Source organism: Melanotaenia boesemani, chromosome 20 (genome assembly GCF_017639745.1).
Source record: "Melanotaenia boesemani isolate fMelBoe1 chromosome 20, fMelBoe1.pri, whole genome shotgun sequence".
Taxonomy (NCBI): domain Eukaryota; kingdom Metazoa; phylum Chordata; class Actinopteri; order Atheriniformes; family Melanotaeniidae; genus Melanotaenia; species Melanotaenia boesemani.
In genome coordinates, this window is record NC_055701.1 from 15,503,770 (window position 1) to 15,521,966 (window position 18,197).

The 18,197-nt window shown below is 38.6% G+C and overlaps 1 protein-coding gene across 4 annotated transcripts in view; it reads left to right on the plus strand.

Annotated features, from left to right (window-relative positions):
- Window positions 1-17,558, plus strand: part of fermt2 (FERM domain containing kindlin 2) — a 42,474-nt gene extending 24,916 nt beyond the window's left edge. The window contains exons 5-17 of one of the 4 annotated variants that reach the window (XM_041971675.1): window positions 2,815-2,847; window positions 4,466-4,691; window positions 4,850-4,952; window positions 5,178-5,285; window positions 7,492-7,626; window positions 8,280-8,329; window positions 8,935-9,059; window positions 9,200-9,306; window positions 9,399-9,617; window positions 13,819-13,839; window positions 14,693-14,817; window positions 14,973-15,114; window positions 15,424-17,558. In XM_041971675.1, the coding sequence (XP_041827609.1) occupies window positions 2,815-2,847; window positions 4,466-4,691; window positions 4,850-4,952; window positions 5,178-5,285; window positions 7,492-7,626; window positions 8,280-8,329; window positions 8,935-9,059; window positions 9,200-9,306; window positions 9,399-9,617; window positions 13,819-13,839; window positions 14,693-14,817; window positions 14,973-15,114; window positions 15,424-15,597 (1,568 nt within the window). In that variant the 3' untranslated portion in view covers window positions 15,598-17,558. The remainder of the gene's footprint in view (window positions 1-2,814; window positions 2,848-4,465; window positions 4,692-4,849; window positions 4,953-5,177; window positions 5,286-7,491; window positions 7,627-8,279; window positions 8,330-8,934; window positions 9,060-9,199; window positions 9,307-9,398; window positions 9,618-13,818; window positions 13,840-14,692; window positions 14,818-14,972; window positions 15,115-15,423) is intronic. The other 3 variants (XM_041971676.1, XM_041971677.1, XM_041971678.1) reach the window with 3 other exon arrangements.
- The last annotated feature ends 639 nt before the right edge of the window (window positions 17,559-18,197 follow it).

The following is an 18,197-nucleotide window of genomic DNA, read 5'->3' on the forward strand; positions in this document are numbered from 1 at the left end:
CCTGAAGCATTTCCACTCATAGAATATGCTGAGTCAGGGGATGAAGCACCAATTGTTGCTCACTCTTTTTTCTGTTTATTGTAATTCTGTTCATTGTAATATGTAAATTGTGAGCACTTTTGTTATTTTTAGCCTAGTGGAAGCACCTTTTGTTTAAATCTATAAGTAACATAATAGGCCTATGTTGTAGTCTAAAGTTTAAGATATTAATATTGAGAAAGGTAGGTTTTATTTGACCTTTGATGGTGATTTCAGATTTCTTTGAATACAAAAATACAAATAAAAGGTGAACATTAATTTATTATACAGTTTTTATTTCTAAAATTTTATACTGGAGGAGTTTCATAGACTTGGCAAAATAATTTTTAGTTTTATAAGCATCTGTTGTGGGCATTTTTGGCAGTTTTTCTGGGTCTTTTATATTGTTTATATCAATATCGGAATTATACCGTATCGACCGAAATTAAGAAATATATCGTGATACAAGTTTTGGCCATATCGTCCAGTCCTAATCTCTAAGTTAGAGAAGTTAAAAAAATTTTTAAGTCTGTGCATTCATTTTTTTTTTGTAAGTTCTGATCAACTTAAGTAATTATTGAGTAAAACTTTTGTAATTTGTTGTGTATGTAATACTCTCATTTCCCTAAAACAGCAGGTTGAACAGCAGGTTCTACTTGCTCCCATAGAGCATCTTTCATTCTCTTTTTTGTGTTAGACTGCACATGTGGTTGAGAAACCACAAAGATAACTCCAGATTGCTGCACCCTACTTTTAGTTACCAAATATGAATGTGTAAGTTTGAGGCCTGCATGGGATCGACAGTCATGGCTTCCAATTCCCTGGCAGGGAGGACTAAGAATGGTTTAGATTCCACACATAGCTGGTCACGCTGCCATTTTAAACCCAAACCAGGCAACAGTGCAGTTATTATGGCCCTCCCCCTTTCTGCAGCAAGTGATGGAGAGTTACAGCCATACAAGCAGAGGGGAACAAAACAAAACAGGCTGCTGCTGCTGTCACCCAGTTAGTATCAAGAAAAAAATGTTAACACTTTAGGACAGGGTGAATTGGACCCTTTGTGTTATTTGAGTCTCATCTGTTCTGCAGAGTTTGCATGATGTTCACTCCTGACTATCTGTACACTCACAAGTGGGTGGAAAGAGTCCCGAACAATTACAGTGAACTTGAACTAAAATGTCTGTTGTCAAGAAAAATTGGCTTGAAATCAAGATTTATAGATGTTTTGTCTGTTTTCCTATATATCAAAATAGAGGACTAGAAAATATTAAAAGCAGCTATTTCACTACGCACATACCGATCACACCCAGTTGCATCATTGCTTAATATGGGTGTGCTTCACTGATTCCTCTGGTCGAGATGCATTTTGTTCCCTGTGGGAAATTGTGGTCACTTTAAAAGGTGGTGCAGAGAGTAAGAGTTTCAACAAGAATGTGCAGAATCTGTTTGCTGTCACTAGTCTTCCTGTGTGTTCAATGTGAGTGTGCGTGTTTCCTGCTGTCCGCCCTATCAGATCACATGTTACAGAGAGTGTATTTCATAGCCAAGTTGTAGGACGTTATTCCGTCCCTTATGGGGAAGAGCTGGCCTCTTGGCCCAGGTCTCCTGATTGAAATCACAAGGCTTTACAGAGATGCGATCAGCAGTGTTTTCCTTCCTTCCTCCCTTCTTTCAGTAGAACTGAAATCCCACATAGAACTACGGTGATTAGTCAAAGAATCGCTCAATTATCAAAAAATTCTTCTGTTACAATTTAGTAATCAATTTGTTGCTTGCAAGCCACAAATACAGAACAGGATTCACTTTCTTAAATGAGAATGTTTCACTGGTCATTTATGTTGGTGACCTAAGTAAGATTTTATAGATCGTTTAGTTGATTATTGAAATTACTGGTAGGTTAACAGTTCTAATACAGTAAGTGGCCCTAATCCTGTTTCTCCTCAAACTTCCCCTTCTCACTTGGATTTAAAGACCTTATATTTTATCATCATTTTCATAACTTATTTGTAACTTTAATCTTAAAAAACATAGACATTTAAAACAAAATCTATTTTCAGTATCTCCAATACATGCAGTGTAGAATATAAATACTGTGCTGTGCTGTGAGGTTCACTCTGACCTCAGAAACCAATGGACATGAGTGGATGATAGCTAAGGTCATAAGAGGTAATGACCATTTATGTCCAGCTGAAAGCTTACAGTCATTTTCCAAAGCTTTAATCTCCATGTTTTTTTTTAATGCTCCGTGTTGGAAATTGTACGTCCTCTGACAGTCGGCACACTCTTGTAAAGTTCTCATAAAATTGGATATTTTGGTAGAAATCCCCATGTTACTAATCCTCAACTGTTTTTATGGTTCAGACCAAGAGCCATAATATTGCCCATAATACCAGGCCCACCACATCTTGTCTCGCATGTTCTGTCTTAAGGAAAACAGACAACCAGCACTTTATAATTGTGCTGCAGTTTCTACATGCAGAACTGGGTTATACTGACCAACGCTTTGCCTGGGGTTTCAATCACTCATGCAATGTTTGATGGTTATGAATGGCTGGATGGAACCTCGGTTGTTGCCAGGGCATTCTCCGTCTGGAGAGAGGGCAAACTGAGTTGGCAATATCTCTGGAAATGTCACAGATCTCCTCATTCTCCTATTTCTCAGCTTTTGTCTTTACTCCTTCTGTCTTTAAATAGTTTTCATTGTCTAAAATCTGTCCTGATTTTGTTTGCTCCCGTTCAATTTCTACCCTCCACTTTTTTCCTGTCCTTCTCTTTCTTACTTCCTTTTCATCCTAGCCTCTGAGATAATTTACATCGGACCTGTTAAAGGTAAGCTTTCTTCTTCCTCTGTTCTTTTCTTTTCAGCACTGCTTCCTCACCCTCGCCTCATTACCCCTCTCCCCCACTGCTGAAGTGTTAAGGTCACATGACATCCATAACCTTTGGGACTAGCAGAGTCACCTGACTGCTCCTCTTAGAGGAAGTCATCTGATGTTGATAGTCTCATGATAAATGCTTATGCCTCCTATTAGAAATTAGCTCAAAGCTCACTTTTCTTAAAGCTACTTGAGGCCAGCTCACTGTGCCTTCTGACTGACGTTCAAGATAGCAAATCACTTCTTAGCTGTTCAGGTTTTTGCTTAAAAGGCAGGAGGGCAAATCATGTACATGTAAGCTAAATTGTGGTTTTGGTTTACTGTTATTTAGGATATGAATGATATGCTCCATATAATGGCACACATAATATGTTTAGTTTTTACTTATGCTAACATTGATCTACATGAGATACTTAATTCATTGACAGCTTTTTAATGGTTTACTTCTTGTGTAAAAAGTTGATGGTAGTCTAAAAAAGTCCTCTATGAATCTTCAGTGTAGGAACATTAGGGAGTAAAGTCATGCTAACATTCTTTTGTGCCTTTTTGTCAGCAATAGTCAGTAAACAGGATGGAGGAGGCCTGTTTGTGGGTTTTTTTTTAGTGACTTCCAGCTTTCACCTTATACATGGTTTCTCTGGATTTTTGACATTCCTCCAGAGACACTATAGGAGATGGGAGTACTCTCCATGACCTGCTGAAGTCAGCATTAGGAGGAAAAAACATTGAAGGAACCACTGGATAACACCCTCCCCCACAGGGAATGGGTGGTCATACCCTGCACCCCATTCACATGACCTCAGCTTGCAAACACAAACATACACACTAACACAAACCAAGCCCACTTCCTTATTTCAAAAGGGATTTAGTGGTTTAGCCAGAGTTGCTTCTTGACCTAGACCCTACAGAGGGAGAGAGGGAATGGAGGGGATGTGGCCAAAAGTACTGCACAAGGCCAACCAACAGGAAATGCAAACAACTTCACTTTGTTGGCTTAAGATTGCAGTTAGAACCCAGGAGTGGAAAAAATAAAGAAATAAGTAAACTTAAGAATCAATATGTACATTATTTATAGAGTCTAGAGCTGCATTTTTCCCCAAGCTTACATGCTTATGTCAGAACTAAAGCATAATTGGCATACTTGTCTCCCATATCTAAGCACTCCCCCTCTCCTGTGGGCAAAAAGTGCCATAGTTTGCTGTGTGCAGTGCATTCTTTCAGATTTTTTTCTGCGCATAAGTGGGTGATCCTGGTTATATTGTGCATCATCTGCATGCTGACCTGCATCAGTCCTGCCATCAGCAGGAGAGCATTGTTAAAGTCACTCATTTGCAAAGAATTGGCTGGTCGTCACATGATGTTGTTGACCGCTGGCTGGTCTGGCTAGGCTGCAAGTGTGTGTGCTTTTAGAAAAGTATTTTTTACCCCTTTTACCCTAAGTGATGTACTGGAGTCGATATCAGATTCACAAGACTAAATGTAAATGTTTATTTAAAGAATTTTGTCAAAAGTATCTCTTTGGACTACAAGGAAATAATTGAATTTTCTTTTTTTCCCCTCTCTCTTTATAGGGAGCATCTACTCTAGTCCAGGTTTATATAGCAAAACTATGACCCCTACCTATGACTCAAAGGATGGTAGTCCTCTGTCGCCCACCTCAGCCTGGTTTGGAGACAGTCCCCTGTCTGAGGGCAATCCCAGCATCCTTGCTGTCAGCCAGCCTATTTCCTCACCAGACATCCTGGTCAAGCTCTACAAGCCCCAGTCTCTGTTGGACAAAGCCAAGATCAATCAGGGGTGAGTTGACATTTGCTTAGTGGTTTGGCTAAACAGCTCAAAGTCATAAATGCTGTGGTGGTTCATAGAAGGATTTACATTTGTGCAGTTAATCAAAGTAGTGACAAAGACTGCATTTTTACATTATCTTACTAACTATATGTTTGTTTGCTCTAAAGGTGGTTGGACTCATCCAGGTCTCTCATGGAGCAAGATGTAAAGGAGAATGAGGTGCTGCTCCTGAGGTTTAAATACCACAGTTTCTTTGACCTCAATCCTAAGGTACATCCCACAGACAAAGCAGTACAACTTCACCCTGAAGTCATTTGGGAACAGCTTGTACTAGATGACAAAAAAAACACAAGATACATACATAATAATCTAGTTGTAGAAGACTGGTTTTAGAGAAACATTGCTATATGTTTTTTTCACAAGATACAACCTTTAACTAGTGCTTCAGCAGCAGGGTTTTCTGTGTTTTCAGTATATGGTTGCATTTGTCTACAGTATGATGCCATCCGAGTAAATCAGCTCTATGAACAAGCCAAGTGGGCCATCCTGCTGGAGGAAATTGAATGCACAGAGGAAGAAATGATGATGTTTGCTGCTTTACAGGTAAGAAATCTGTTTGTACAAGTGCCTGATTTTAATTGTATTGTTTCAGCAAAGTGATGTAAAGGCCTTCAAGATCTGCAGTCTTTCTTTCCATGCATAGCATGGAAAGCACATTCCCTTTTCACATGCAAGCTAATGAATTAGATTGGATTAATTGGATTGGTGCCCAGATCTGAGCCATATGGCCTCGAATTCTGCAATGGCATGCATACTAAATCCTGACTATTGTGTATTGTTGCACAATGAGTTAATGGGGATGTTGTTACAATTATTCCCTTTTGGCTTTTCAGTATATTAGTATACAGTATGTCAATTCCAAATTTTCACTGAATGAACATACATTTTGGAGTTATTTGGCTTTTAAACCAAATAAAAAGAGAAAAGGAAATCTTTTTATAAATAATGTGAATTTACAAAAAATTGCTTAATGAGTCACTGTGACAAAAAAGAGGTGAGAATTAAATGTGAATAAATAAGATTCTTTCTGATCTACAGAAAAATGTTAAAATCTGCAGCAGTGTTGTGGTAGCAAAGGGAGAAAACAAGAATGGATAGAAAGTGAATCCATTGTCTATACTTGCTTCATCCTGTTGAAGCTTGTGGAGTACTGAAGCACATCTAGCTGTTGCTGAGCACTGGGGTACACCCTGGACAAGTCACCAGTGAAAGGGGAACAGTGGAAGTGATATACAGATGTTAACCCCTTTTGCTCCTTGCCACATGTATCCTGGGGGTGGTGTCCTTGCTATTTCTGACCCTCATAAACTTTGGGTGCTAAGACCTGAGGACGCCACCCTGTCCTCACCCCTAGGGTAATTATAGTGCATCTTGTGCCACAGGACCCCATGTCTTAGTCCAGACCACCCACTCACATTCAAAGCCCTTTCTTACTCTGAGGTGTTAGGGGTTTTATCAGAGTAACTATAGTTAAACTTAAGATTTACTGATCTACTTTTTGTTTTGACTGGTTCCAACCCTGTTGCTACCTGCTTTTCAGCACTTTGGTTGCTAATTTTATGTTTCAGTTGGGTAGTTTGAGCTCAGGGATTTTGACTAAGGTTTCACTGTTGAGAAATACGAGGGTCTAAATAAAGAGTAAATGATGATCCAATTCCACTATGTTGCTGCTGGGTGTTTGCATGCCATCACCTGGATGTTTTACTTAGGCAGTTCACATGAATTAAGTAATCAAGAGTTAAGAACAGCAACTGACCTCATAGTTATGGACACACATAGGAAACAAGCCAATCAGGGTAGGTGTTTTTGAAGGGGGGAAAAAAACGTCACAGTGAAGAAGCAAAGGACTGACATGTCATATTGAGCCTTTTGTCACCCATCCCGCTGGCTAATGCCTCACATATTTCTCTCAAACACCGCTCTGTAGCTCTCACTCTCATGGCAGCTGTTCATTCATATAATGGTGGAGAGTTGGTGGTGAGATATTATAAATACCATTTGTCAACAAGCTGTATTTAGAGCTTGTGACTCACACAGGGGTTTTCTGTAATGACCCTATCCGGTTGAATTGGTGTTTCCATTGTTAGTAGAACACATGTCTTCTGCCACAATCTTGCACTAGTCTCACATTTGTATCCATTGAATATAATTTTGTGTTCCAGTTCATAGATATGCCATGAACACATTACCCAGACCACAGTGCTTATTACTCAGAGGATAAACATCATTCTTTAAGTCTTTGTTGCATCTAATCTTCTTCATCTCATCTGCTCCCAAAAAAGCATCATTGGTAAACTAAATAGTACATGCTGGTAGCAAGCTAACATAAATGCAGACCGATCTTAAAGTATTTATATGGCAATTATCCCAAACTAGTTCTCTTTTATAAGAGGAAGTTGGGGCATTTTTGCACTGGTAGCTCACATAGAACACTTTTTAGAAGTCAGCGAAGGTTGGATCATTATGTTGGAGTTGCTAATAGTTGCCAACAAAGTCAATCTCTATTTTAAGTTCTTTTTACTCCCTTTTGTCCCAATTGTTCTGTTATTCTTTATCTGGAAACCTCTTCAGTTGTTGATTGAAGGTTTCATACTGGCGACATTGCTGTAAAGATGAAAAAAAAAAAGAATCACAGGTTCTGCACAAGCCTTATGGTTTGCAGAGAAATGTGGCTTTTACCAAGTTTTAAAAAAGCCTTTGTGCTCAGAAATGATAAAAGTTGACCTAAGTGTTTCTGTTTCTTTCACAGTACCATATCAACAAGCTCTCAATCATGTCTTCAGACAACCACATGAATAACAGTGAGAAGGAGGTGGATGAGGTAGATGCTGCCCTGTCTGACCTGGAGATCACTTTGGAGGGAGGAAAGACATCCAACACACTGGTATTAAATCACCATCACTACATTTATTTATGTACATTTTTTGCTGTGTGTTGCATTTTCTGGGCTCACCCATGTGCTTGTGTCTATATTTACATCATTGTGGCCTATTTTTCTTTCTGATTGTTAATACTTGGGAGTCCCAAATATTATAAAATTCTCATTCTGATTAAATCACTTTTCATCTACAGTATTAAGGCTCAAGACAAATTCTAGTTAGACAATGCATTCATTAGACTTGGGTTATTTATAAGTTCTGCATCTGACTAAGAACTGAGGTTGATTGAGGGATTCAACAGTACAGACATAGTAAAATAATAAAGGCTGCATTTCGTATATTTATGGTGTTCAGCAAGCTGGTCTTGGAAAGTTTTTACAGAGGAAAACCACTTTTAGAGGTATTGCATAATACATGTTGTCTTAAGCACATTCTGCTGTACTTTAACATAGAAAATGTACAAAGTTGAGTATAAATTTTAGTTTTATGGACACACACACACACACACACACACACACACACACACACACACACACACATATATACATATATATATATGTATATGTGGGTATGTTTGTGTGTGTTTTACATTTTTTTTATATTTTATATAAAAATCTTCCAGGCTTTTACTAACAATAGGTTTTCCCTTTCCTTCTAGGGTGATATCACATCTATTCCTGAGCTAGCAGACTATGTCAAAGTCTTCAAGTAAGTCCGCTTTCAGGGCTACCTCCTCCAAGACCACGTGTCACTTTCACTGAAAATGTAAACTCAGACTGTTTTTGTTTGAATTTGTAAGTGCACGTACAGTAAAGATCTCATTGTTATCTAAAAGATTGTGAGACTAACTGAAGTTTGATTCAATGTTTTCTGGCTTACTAAGAGAAATCTTGCCTGTTTTGCATCAGTGGAATAGGTCGGGTTGTTTGCCAAAGACCATTTGCTGTGGGCGAGGTTTTAGTTTGGCTCCTCAGAGCGATTATAGTTGAACCAAGCATATTTTGATTCTTATCCATTTTTGGCTCAAAGACTTTGCTGACAGGTAGGTGGCCCCTGGGGAGATTGTCTCATAAAATGTACAGTATAAACTCAGAGGGGGGGTTATGATATCAGGGAGCATTTCCTTTTTAATGCGTTTCCACAGTGCTGGCTCCTTTCCTATTCACCTCGCTGATTTTGCACTTCTGAAGCTCTCGCTCTTTCCTTTGTTTTCTGTTGTGATCTCCCCTCCCCCACCCTTCCTGTTTAACACCATTAAAGAAAATGTGTTTTTTCCATCTGAATTCTGACATGTCTCGGCTATATATTTCTAGACCCAAGAAACTGACGCTGAAGGGCTATAAGCAGTACTGGTGCACGTTCAAGGACATCACAATTTCCTGTTACAAGAGTAAAGAGGAGGCACATGGGACACCTGCTCACCAAATGAATCTGAGAGGTGCAGACACTTATCCATTTATATTCTGACACACCAAAAATGTAAATGCTCATGCTGGAATGTGATGCTTTATTTATCTACTGAAAGTATGCTATGTGTGTGACCTTTGACCTCTTCTTCCTGTCTGCCTTCTTGTTTAGGTTGTGAAGTTACGCCAGATGTCAATATCTCAGGTCAGAAATTTAACATCAAGTTGCTAATCCCTGTGGCTGATGGCATGAATGAGATCTGGCTTCGATGTGACACAGTAAGGCTAAACTATATGCACCACTTGTTTGTTTGTTTTTTGTTTGTTTTTTTGCTTTATTGCCCTTACTATGTTTGACATTTCATCTCCAGGAGAAGCAGTATGCTCACTGGATGGCTGCATGTCGTTTGGCCTCTAAAGGAAAGACCATGGCTGACAGCTCGTACAACCTGGAGGTCCAGAACATTCTGTCTTTCCTCAAGATGCAGCACATGAACCCTGACCCTCAGTTCATTGAGCCGATCACCACTGATATCAATCCAGAGTGTCTAGTGTCACCTCGTTATCTTAAGAAGTACAAGAACAAGCAGGTAAGCAGTCCAGGCAATCCTTTTCCAAATTATTGTGTATTTTATGGGAAGTTGTTTACTGCTGTGATGAGTCCGTTGTGGAGTTAAATGGAGAAGCATGTGATGCTTCTCAGACAGGCGCCTCCTGGCATAGAGTTGTCTTGCACTGGAATTTAGCTTCTATGCCTCCTACTTTAGTTTCCTCCTCCTTCTCCTTCCATTTCAACCACCCTCCATCCAAGGGGAAACCAGGACACCAGGCGTTCCAAACACTATAAGTGAACAATTAAGCTGCTCATGTCAAACCACAACAATATTTCCAAATTGGTTCTCAGTCTTTCTGCTTGTAAACAAAAGGGCTTGAAATGCAGAAACACCAGTCATGATCATATGAATGCTTATCGTATCGAATAAGAAGATACAAATGCAAACACAGTATAGAGTAATGAACAGCAGTGTGTCAGACATACTTAATAACTAGGTGTAGTATTTAATTGCTTAACGATGAGCTAATTTTCCTGTAAAGCAAGATTCTACAATGTACCAAGCATATTTGCATGCAAGCAAATAGGCTGTTGTGTGTTCACAAGAACAGCTGAATACACGACTGCCATGGCTGTGTTAGTTGGGGATGGGTGAGGGAAGCAGTTGCTTCTCCATAGCTTATTCACTCAATCTGGATTTGTTTAAGTTGTAGTAGAATTGTGGAATGTTGCCAGAGGGCTGGAAGGATGTCAGGAGGCGGATGGTACAGTAAATGATGACTCAGAAATGGTCTGGACCACAGCCTGAAATATCATAGAAAGAGTTGTAGACAGATGAAAAATTAGAGGACTAAGAATGAGTTTGGACAGGAAGTTCTTGAGAAGGGGTTCAACACAAAGAACTAGGAATGAGTTGTTAATGGAACTGGACAATAGTATCATCAACATCAGCATCTGTGGATTATACTCTTATTCACCATCAGGGAAAATCCTTTTCGTGTGTAGCTCAGTGTTCTTTTAAATGCTACATATGAACAAATCGGCATGTGTCACGCGTCTGATAAAGTAGTTCTCTTGTTATTGCCGCTCAGTGGGTACACTTGAAAAGCTTATTCATAGGGATGCACAGATACCAATACCAGTATCGGATATCGATCCGATATGATGTGCGTGTACTCCTACTCAGTATTCATAAGATTTCTCTGATACTACAAAACTGATACCAATGTGAAAAAATCTAGTGCTGTCAAACTTAACACGTTTTGGCCGCCGATGGCTGGTAGCTTTGTAAGATCTGGCCAGGGACTATGGGTGAAAATTAGGCTTTTGGCTAAGGATTGTTGAAGATTTGGTAAAATTGCAAATTGGATGGTGTCAAAGCAACAATCGCCTGCCACCACAACAGACTTTTGTCACTAGAAGAAAATTCTGACTCTTCACCTGTGACTGGAAGAGGTAGAAACTTTATGCAATCAGCTTCAAACTGATAACAGGAAGCTAAAGCTTAAGTTAACTGGCCTGGAGGGGAGAAGCAGATGCTCCAGTGTTCGGCTGATTGGGCTTCCTAAGGAAATTGAAGGTCAACAACCTACTGTTTTTTTTTTTTTTAATCTTCTGCAAGAGGCTGTGGGGAAATCTTCTCTTCCACACTTGAACTGGACCAGGCTCATCTCAGGGCTTCCCTTGAACCAAAGCCCGGGTAAAAACCGTGACTTGTTGTCCTTTTCTTCCACTACTTCCAGATTATAGAACGGGTGGTCCGGGAGGCTCGGGGGAGTGGTACGTCGCTTTTCTAAGGTCATTCATTTAGTGTTTATGAAGACTACTCTTCAGAGGTGCTCCACCAGAGGATAAAATATAAGAAAGCCCTCCCTTTACAAGATGGGATTTAAGCCATCTCTCCTGTACCACGCCAAACTTCGCATCACCCAGCAGGCCGACTCACAGTAACTGAGGGAGAGCAGTTTGGTAAACTCTCCTAACTGTTTACTTCTCGGGTTAAAAATATAATCGGACTTAAAGATGATCAGTGTTTGCAATGCTCAATTACTGCTTCCTTAAATTTGAGTGGTAACCACAATCTTTAGCATTCTCCTATTTTTTATTTAACTTTTTCTTCCATTTAAAATTCTTCTCCTTTATGTAAGATTTTTATTTATTCTGTTCTGTTTATCAAAGTTATTACTCATACCATATTGTAAATCTGAATTATACATTATCACGGCAAAAGAACCTTTTTTTGGACACGTAGGTGCTTTGTCACAATGGTGAACCAAATCCACCAAAAACCAATTTATCCTCTTTATTTATGAAGATTCTGACAGTTTTCCAGTCTTTCATTTATTTACAATAAAGTAAATAAATTAAGTAAAGTACATTTAGTGGGTGGCTGCAAGATGACTCATATGATATTTTACACAACCACTCCGTTGTCACCAGTGAACTGTAACAGGATTTATTAGTACTCATATGAGTACTGCAAGTACTCAGATGTAAGTATTTAATACTTAGTAATGTCAGCACTGAAATGTGGTATCAGGGCATCCCTATGTATTTATATTTTTATCTGCTGGTGGTTGGACTATATATGACAGTCCTTCTTAAAACTCCTCTTGTAAAGCAAATTTGCACATGACAGAGTCCTTCTGTGTACATAATGCAGCTGAGATTGTTTTCACACTTAATTGTCTTAATTCAGTTAAAAAAAACCATGGTGCACATTAAACAACTGGACATAAAAATGTACAATATCCTGATCCTTTATTTCATGCTTAATAACTTGAATCCAAGCAATGCATTTATCCTGACACACATCATTGTTCTGAAAGTTTGGAAGTCCCAGCAAAGTAGGTCTTTTATCTGACAGCTGTTAGCTCAGTGAACAAAGAAACAAAATCTGTGAAACAGGACGATTTTCTGCCTTAGTGGGATGGGTGAAAACACTTGCTAAAAATCAAGAGTTAATCCAGAAATATAGAAGTACAGAGTAAAGAATACAATTTCAATTCTCTCTTTGTTTACGTCTCTTTTTTTTTTATCTAAGAAAATCTCTTAAATACCATGCATTTAATAGACTTTTTCTGTAAAGGCATTTATGAATTCATGTATTCAGACAGAACTTCTAGTCTGCTTTTCAATAACTTTTGCTTGACTTGCCTGAATCTATATTTTATTCTATATTTAGCCATGCAGCTCAGTAGATTTTGGTTTCTTTTTTTCTCATTAATTCAGAAATGTAATACAAATGTTTTATGGAAATATTGTATTCTAAAAACAGGCTAGTTTTAAGAGGTTACTCATGAGCCACATAAAACTGCCATAGTTCATGGAGGCTATAGATGCAAAATGCTGTGTTTTTTCTATTAGTAGTATTAGTCCAGCAGGATGTCTCAGTGGTTCTTTCTGGCCCACCTCCAGACTTGTGGTCAAACCCAATCTGATAGTCGTTTTCCACAGGCCCAGCATAAAAGACTTAAAGGTGTACTGTATGTACAGTGTGTGTTTGTACACTCGTACTCACACGTGTGTGCTTGTGCAGTGGGCGTGGGGCATCAGGAAATTTGTCTTGCTTGGGAATGTTACGCGGGAAAACAATCTGGGAAAAGCCCATTAACTTTTTTTAGTCAGCTGCAGCCCTTCCCCACCTCCCCTTAAACTGGACTTCCTGTTGCAAGATTTGACTGAGGAGACTTCCGTTCCAGCCTCAAGCGGATGCATGCACAGGAATTTTTAGATTGCATGGTTTCTGTTGCAATGTTTGCATATATACAAAAGAAGAGAAAGAAATCTGAGAGATAAAAGAAAAAAACTCCATTTCCACTGCTTTTACTGCATATCGCCCTCCTGTGGAAAAAAGACAAACTTTTTATTTCTCTTTGTGGATGACTTTAATGAAATTCACCTATTTGAAAGACCTGAAAGAATTAGAGCACATTTTGCTAATATACAACAGTTTTTATATTTCCTCCTTTTGTCCATTAAAATGTATGATTCTGTTTGCTGCCATATCCTCCTCGTGTCTGAATACTGCATGATGATGATTCCTACATCTCTTCTTCCAAATATGCTTTTTTTAATTACAGTAAAGGCATCCTGCATTGTTCTTTTTTCTTTTTTTTTTAATTCCTCCTCCCTCAAAAGTGATCTTACTTGCCTGTTCTTTGTCCAAACTTTTTTTTCTCTTTGTCTGCATCTTCGTCATACCTCTGTATCCTCCCTTACCCACCTCCCCTCTTCAGCCAGGCTATATCAGGGACTTGGTAAGTTATGTGTCCACTGGGTGCCTTCAAGTCTTAGATAAGTGCATGATTGTGCAAACTGTTTGTGCCCTAACTATTAAGTTTAAATCATAGTGGCTGACAAAGTAGAGTAGAGATGGCTTCTGTTTGTTTGTCTTCAGCTGCATTGTGTTTTCTGGGGCTATTGAGTAGCACATACAGTAAAACTAAAAGTACTGAGGCAGCACGAGCAATTTTAAAAAAATAAATACAGATCTGTTGCATGCTGTGGTTTATTTTACTCACTTATATTTACTGTTAATCATGTTGATTTATCAAAACAATCCATCAGGGTGCAGATGCTGTATTTCAGTGCATTTTAGAATTATATTTAATTATATGAAAAACATTAGAAGGAATTTTGGAGGTAGTGATCAGTTAGAGTAAAATTAATTTAAATTTTTTTGTTATTTTATGAGGAAGCATTTGGGTAGACACGGATGTCAAAATGGTCATTCTGTATAGTCGATATGAATCTTGATGAAATATGTGCATGAACAATCACATGTATGTAAACTTATAGGGTGAAAGCTTCTCTGGCTCATTAACCTCAGTCTGGCCTCTCACAGAGGTCAGATTTATACGTTGTTTTCTAGCTGTGTGATTTACTGTCAAAGTTCTTTTGTTATTTGCTGACACTTTGTGTTCTGATGGCTGCATGGAGTCAGCCGCAGCTTGTTTATACATCTGGGGTGTGTGGATTTGGGTGTAGCTGGTGGTTTTAGGTGTGGTGATGGGATGCATTTGTTAACGGCAGTGGGTAATGACTTAAATAGTAGTAGAAAAAAAAAGAGAGAGGTCCCATGTATTTTATGTGTGCTTGTATATTTACCAGATTTCGGCCCGGATTCTCGAAGCCCACCAGAATGTGGCCCAGATGAGTCTCATTGAGGCCAAGATGCGCTTCATTCAGGCGTGGCAGTCCCTGCCTGAGTTTGGAATCACTCATTTCCTTGCAAAGTAAGTTTGCCACAAGTTAATAAATTGTTAATGCATGTTAATATTAATATGTTAGCTACCCTATTTTCCAGATTTATGTACAGCCAGTTATTCAGTTGATCTATAAACTTTTCTGGCACTTCACCGCAGACTGCTTCTCTTTCTCTGCCGTGCAGGTTCCAAGGTGGGAAGAAAGAAGAGCTGATTGGAATCACCTATAATCGTTTGATCCGGATGGATGCCCACACTGGAGATGCTATCAAAACCTGGCGCTTCAGCAACATGAAACAGTGGAACGTCAACTGGGAGATCAAAATGGTAGGGGACCCACAGAGTGTCAGGACAGCTGGTGTTTGAATGCTGCCTTCTTTAAAAAATAGATCTTTATATCCAGTGATCATCATGAGAGTTATAAGGTTTCTACAGTTAAATGAAATCTGTTGTTATATACAAAGTTACACTAGTCTTTTAACAACTAATAACTTTATTTATATAGTAGTGTTTTTTAAACAACACTGCTATATTAAGTAACCTAAAATCATAAAACATCACAATGTCTGCAGGATTATATATTTATTTTTAGCCGCTGTCAAAGCGTGACTTGTATTTTGTGTTGTGTGTGCTCAGGTAACCGTGGAATTTGCGGACGAGCCAAGTCTCTCTTTCGTCTGTGCTGAGGTGGACTGCAAGGTGGTCCATGAATTCATCGGTGGCTACATCTTCCTGTCAACACGCGCCAAGGACCAGAACGAGTCACTAGATGAAGAAATGTTCTATAAGCTGACCAGTGGCTGGGTGTGAGCTGTCCCAGACCAGCAGGGGTCAATGATTCTAGGTCAGGGGCCAGGAGAGGGAGTGGCTGAGGGTAGAAGGTGGAACTGAATTGTATGTGTTTATTTTAATCTGTTTCTATCTTTTTAAGTGTTTGAAACTGCTGAAGATTTCAGAACAGTACGACTATTGCCATGACTGACACAATTTTTACTATTTTTTTTTTTTTTTTTGCATTAATGCTGACAAGGTTATTTGTTACTACACTAAAAACTGTTGGATACAGCCCAGATGAACTCCTGTGGTTAAACAGAAGCCTTACACTACCCTGAACCACCACCCGTCTCCTCTCCTGTTGGAATGATGCCCACCAACTCGCGTCCATGACAGCCCTTTAATCAAATCAGATCTAAACCCAAAGATATATATTTTTTCCTTTTTAGCATTTTTGTCTTCTTTCTTTCTCCTCTAGACCAGGACTTTAAGAGTTGACATAAGTCATTAAACATGTGATAACAGTGCCACAGCTGCTTGTTACATTTAATTATTTATCTTTAAAGAAAGACTTAATCAGTCTAATGAAAAGTATATCGGTAACAGCAGCGGCCACTCATCGCAGCTCTACATGTCCACTCTGGTAATGGCTTAATTTCTGAAGTCCCATGTAAGCACTTCTCAGTATGTAGTCCTGTTTATGAAGCTGTTGTAGAATTTCCTTTGTTTTACAACTTGTCTGCTAGCTGACAAGTGAGACATTGCGAGCCTTTGTTTGTATTTAAAAGACTGAGCATGTCAGAAAACACACTACAGCACAGAGCACTGGGATGAGCAGTCTGTGGGTTTAACAATCTGGTTTCCAGCTGATCTTACTCTCATTCCATCAGCTGGCGCTTATTTTTAAAAATATAATGCTAGGTTTAAGGTTTGTCTTGTATTTTTAATGATAAGCAGCAAGTTTGTTCCATCTTATGACATATAGGTGCACAAAAATGTACTACAGAGCATAAATAATTTTCCAGACATGGTTGAATATGTTTTTTTTAATCACAGTTTTTAAGCAGGTGGACAAGCAACCACAGATGTATCATCATGAAGTCTTGTACACTACATGACAGGATAGACATGATCACAATCCCTTGTAGCACCTATTAATGCCCTTCTGTTTCTCACACCATATAGTATTATATCATTGTTATAAACACCAGCAAAAGGTCACAAATTAAAAAAAAAAATGAAATGAATATGCAAGCTTTCTTTTCCTCTCCTTGGTATGAAGGATCTATAAATGAAGTATTATTTTTTGTAACTAATGTAAAAACACAAACGTTTTATAGAATTGTACAGTTGTTTTCTGCTTTTGGGGATATGGAGGTTTCTCCTTTCAGAAGAAAGGGGTTAAGCCATCTGTCAACATGTAGTATTCAGAAATGTGCCTGCAAATGTTGTGGTTTTACTGAGTTTTCAGATGAAGATATATATGAATATATATGAAGATAACATTAGTCTCAAACTCCCGTCTTGGTTAAGTTGTTTAAGTTACAGATTTATATGCAGCTTAACACTGCGTTCGGTGTGCCCTATTGCATTTGAGCTTATATTTTAACTTTCTCTTCTACTAATAATGTCCACTTTTGGCCCACAGCGGCAGTTCTTTTTTTTTTTTTTTTTAAACTTGATGCATTTTCTGCATATTGAACTCGCTCAATGCTTTTTAAAATGCTTCACTTGATTTTGTTTTTTGTCACAACTGAAGTATCCACTTGTTATTACATGAAGGAGACCCTGGAGTTTGGGACAAATCAGCAAGAAAAAAAAAAAAGCTTAACTGGTAAGCCAAAACCAAGATTTGTTTTGTTTTGTTTTTTCTTCCCTCTGATGTTGTTTTGTTTGCCTCCAGTGTCCAGAGCAGTGGTGCATGACCTGCTGTTCTGTTTTCTGACTGTAAAAATGCATTTATTTTAAAAAAATTAATAAAGTAATTTTTATTTAAACTGATCTTGAGCTGGCTTAATTTACATTGTCTGGATGTGATTTTTAGTTGTTGGCTGGTGATTGGACTGGAAACTGATAGCCTACACTTTAAATTGGCACTTCTTTCCACCCCTAACCAGACCAAGCAGAGCTGTGCTGTGTTCTCATTTGTTTCCTTTTGTTACTGGTATGATAGTTTTTTTTTCTGAAACATTAAGGCCAACAACATTGTTTTGGCGTTTTGGCCATGCTTGCCCTGACCTTGAAGCAAGGCTTCTGAACTTCTGGAGATTTTCACACTTTACTTGTACTTTTGTCTCTCTTGTAAGCGTAGAAAGAAGAGTTACTTTTGTGTTGTGCTCCAGTTTCCCCCCTTAATGGGGTGGAATTACTGTCAGAACTAAGCTTTTGCTGTGACAGTCCTGCTGGATCTCATCTGAGCCAAGCAAATTTATCTTTAACTCATCAAGACACCTTCCAAATTTCATTGATTTATTTTGCAATTTCGAAGATTAATCTTGGAAACTCAAGAGCAACAAAGTTTTTTTTTTTTTTTTTTTTTTTTCTTCCATTGAAATGAAACTGCAGTGTTTTTGCAGAGTTGGCTACTTATTATTCCCAGCTATGCACTGCTGCTTGTCCCTTTTCCTTTAGCAGTA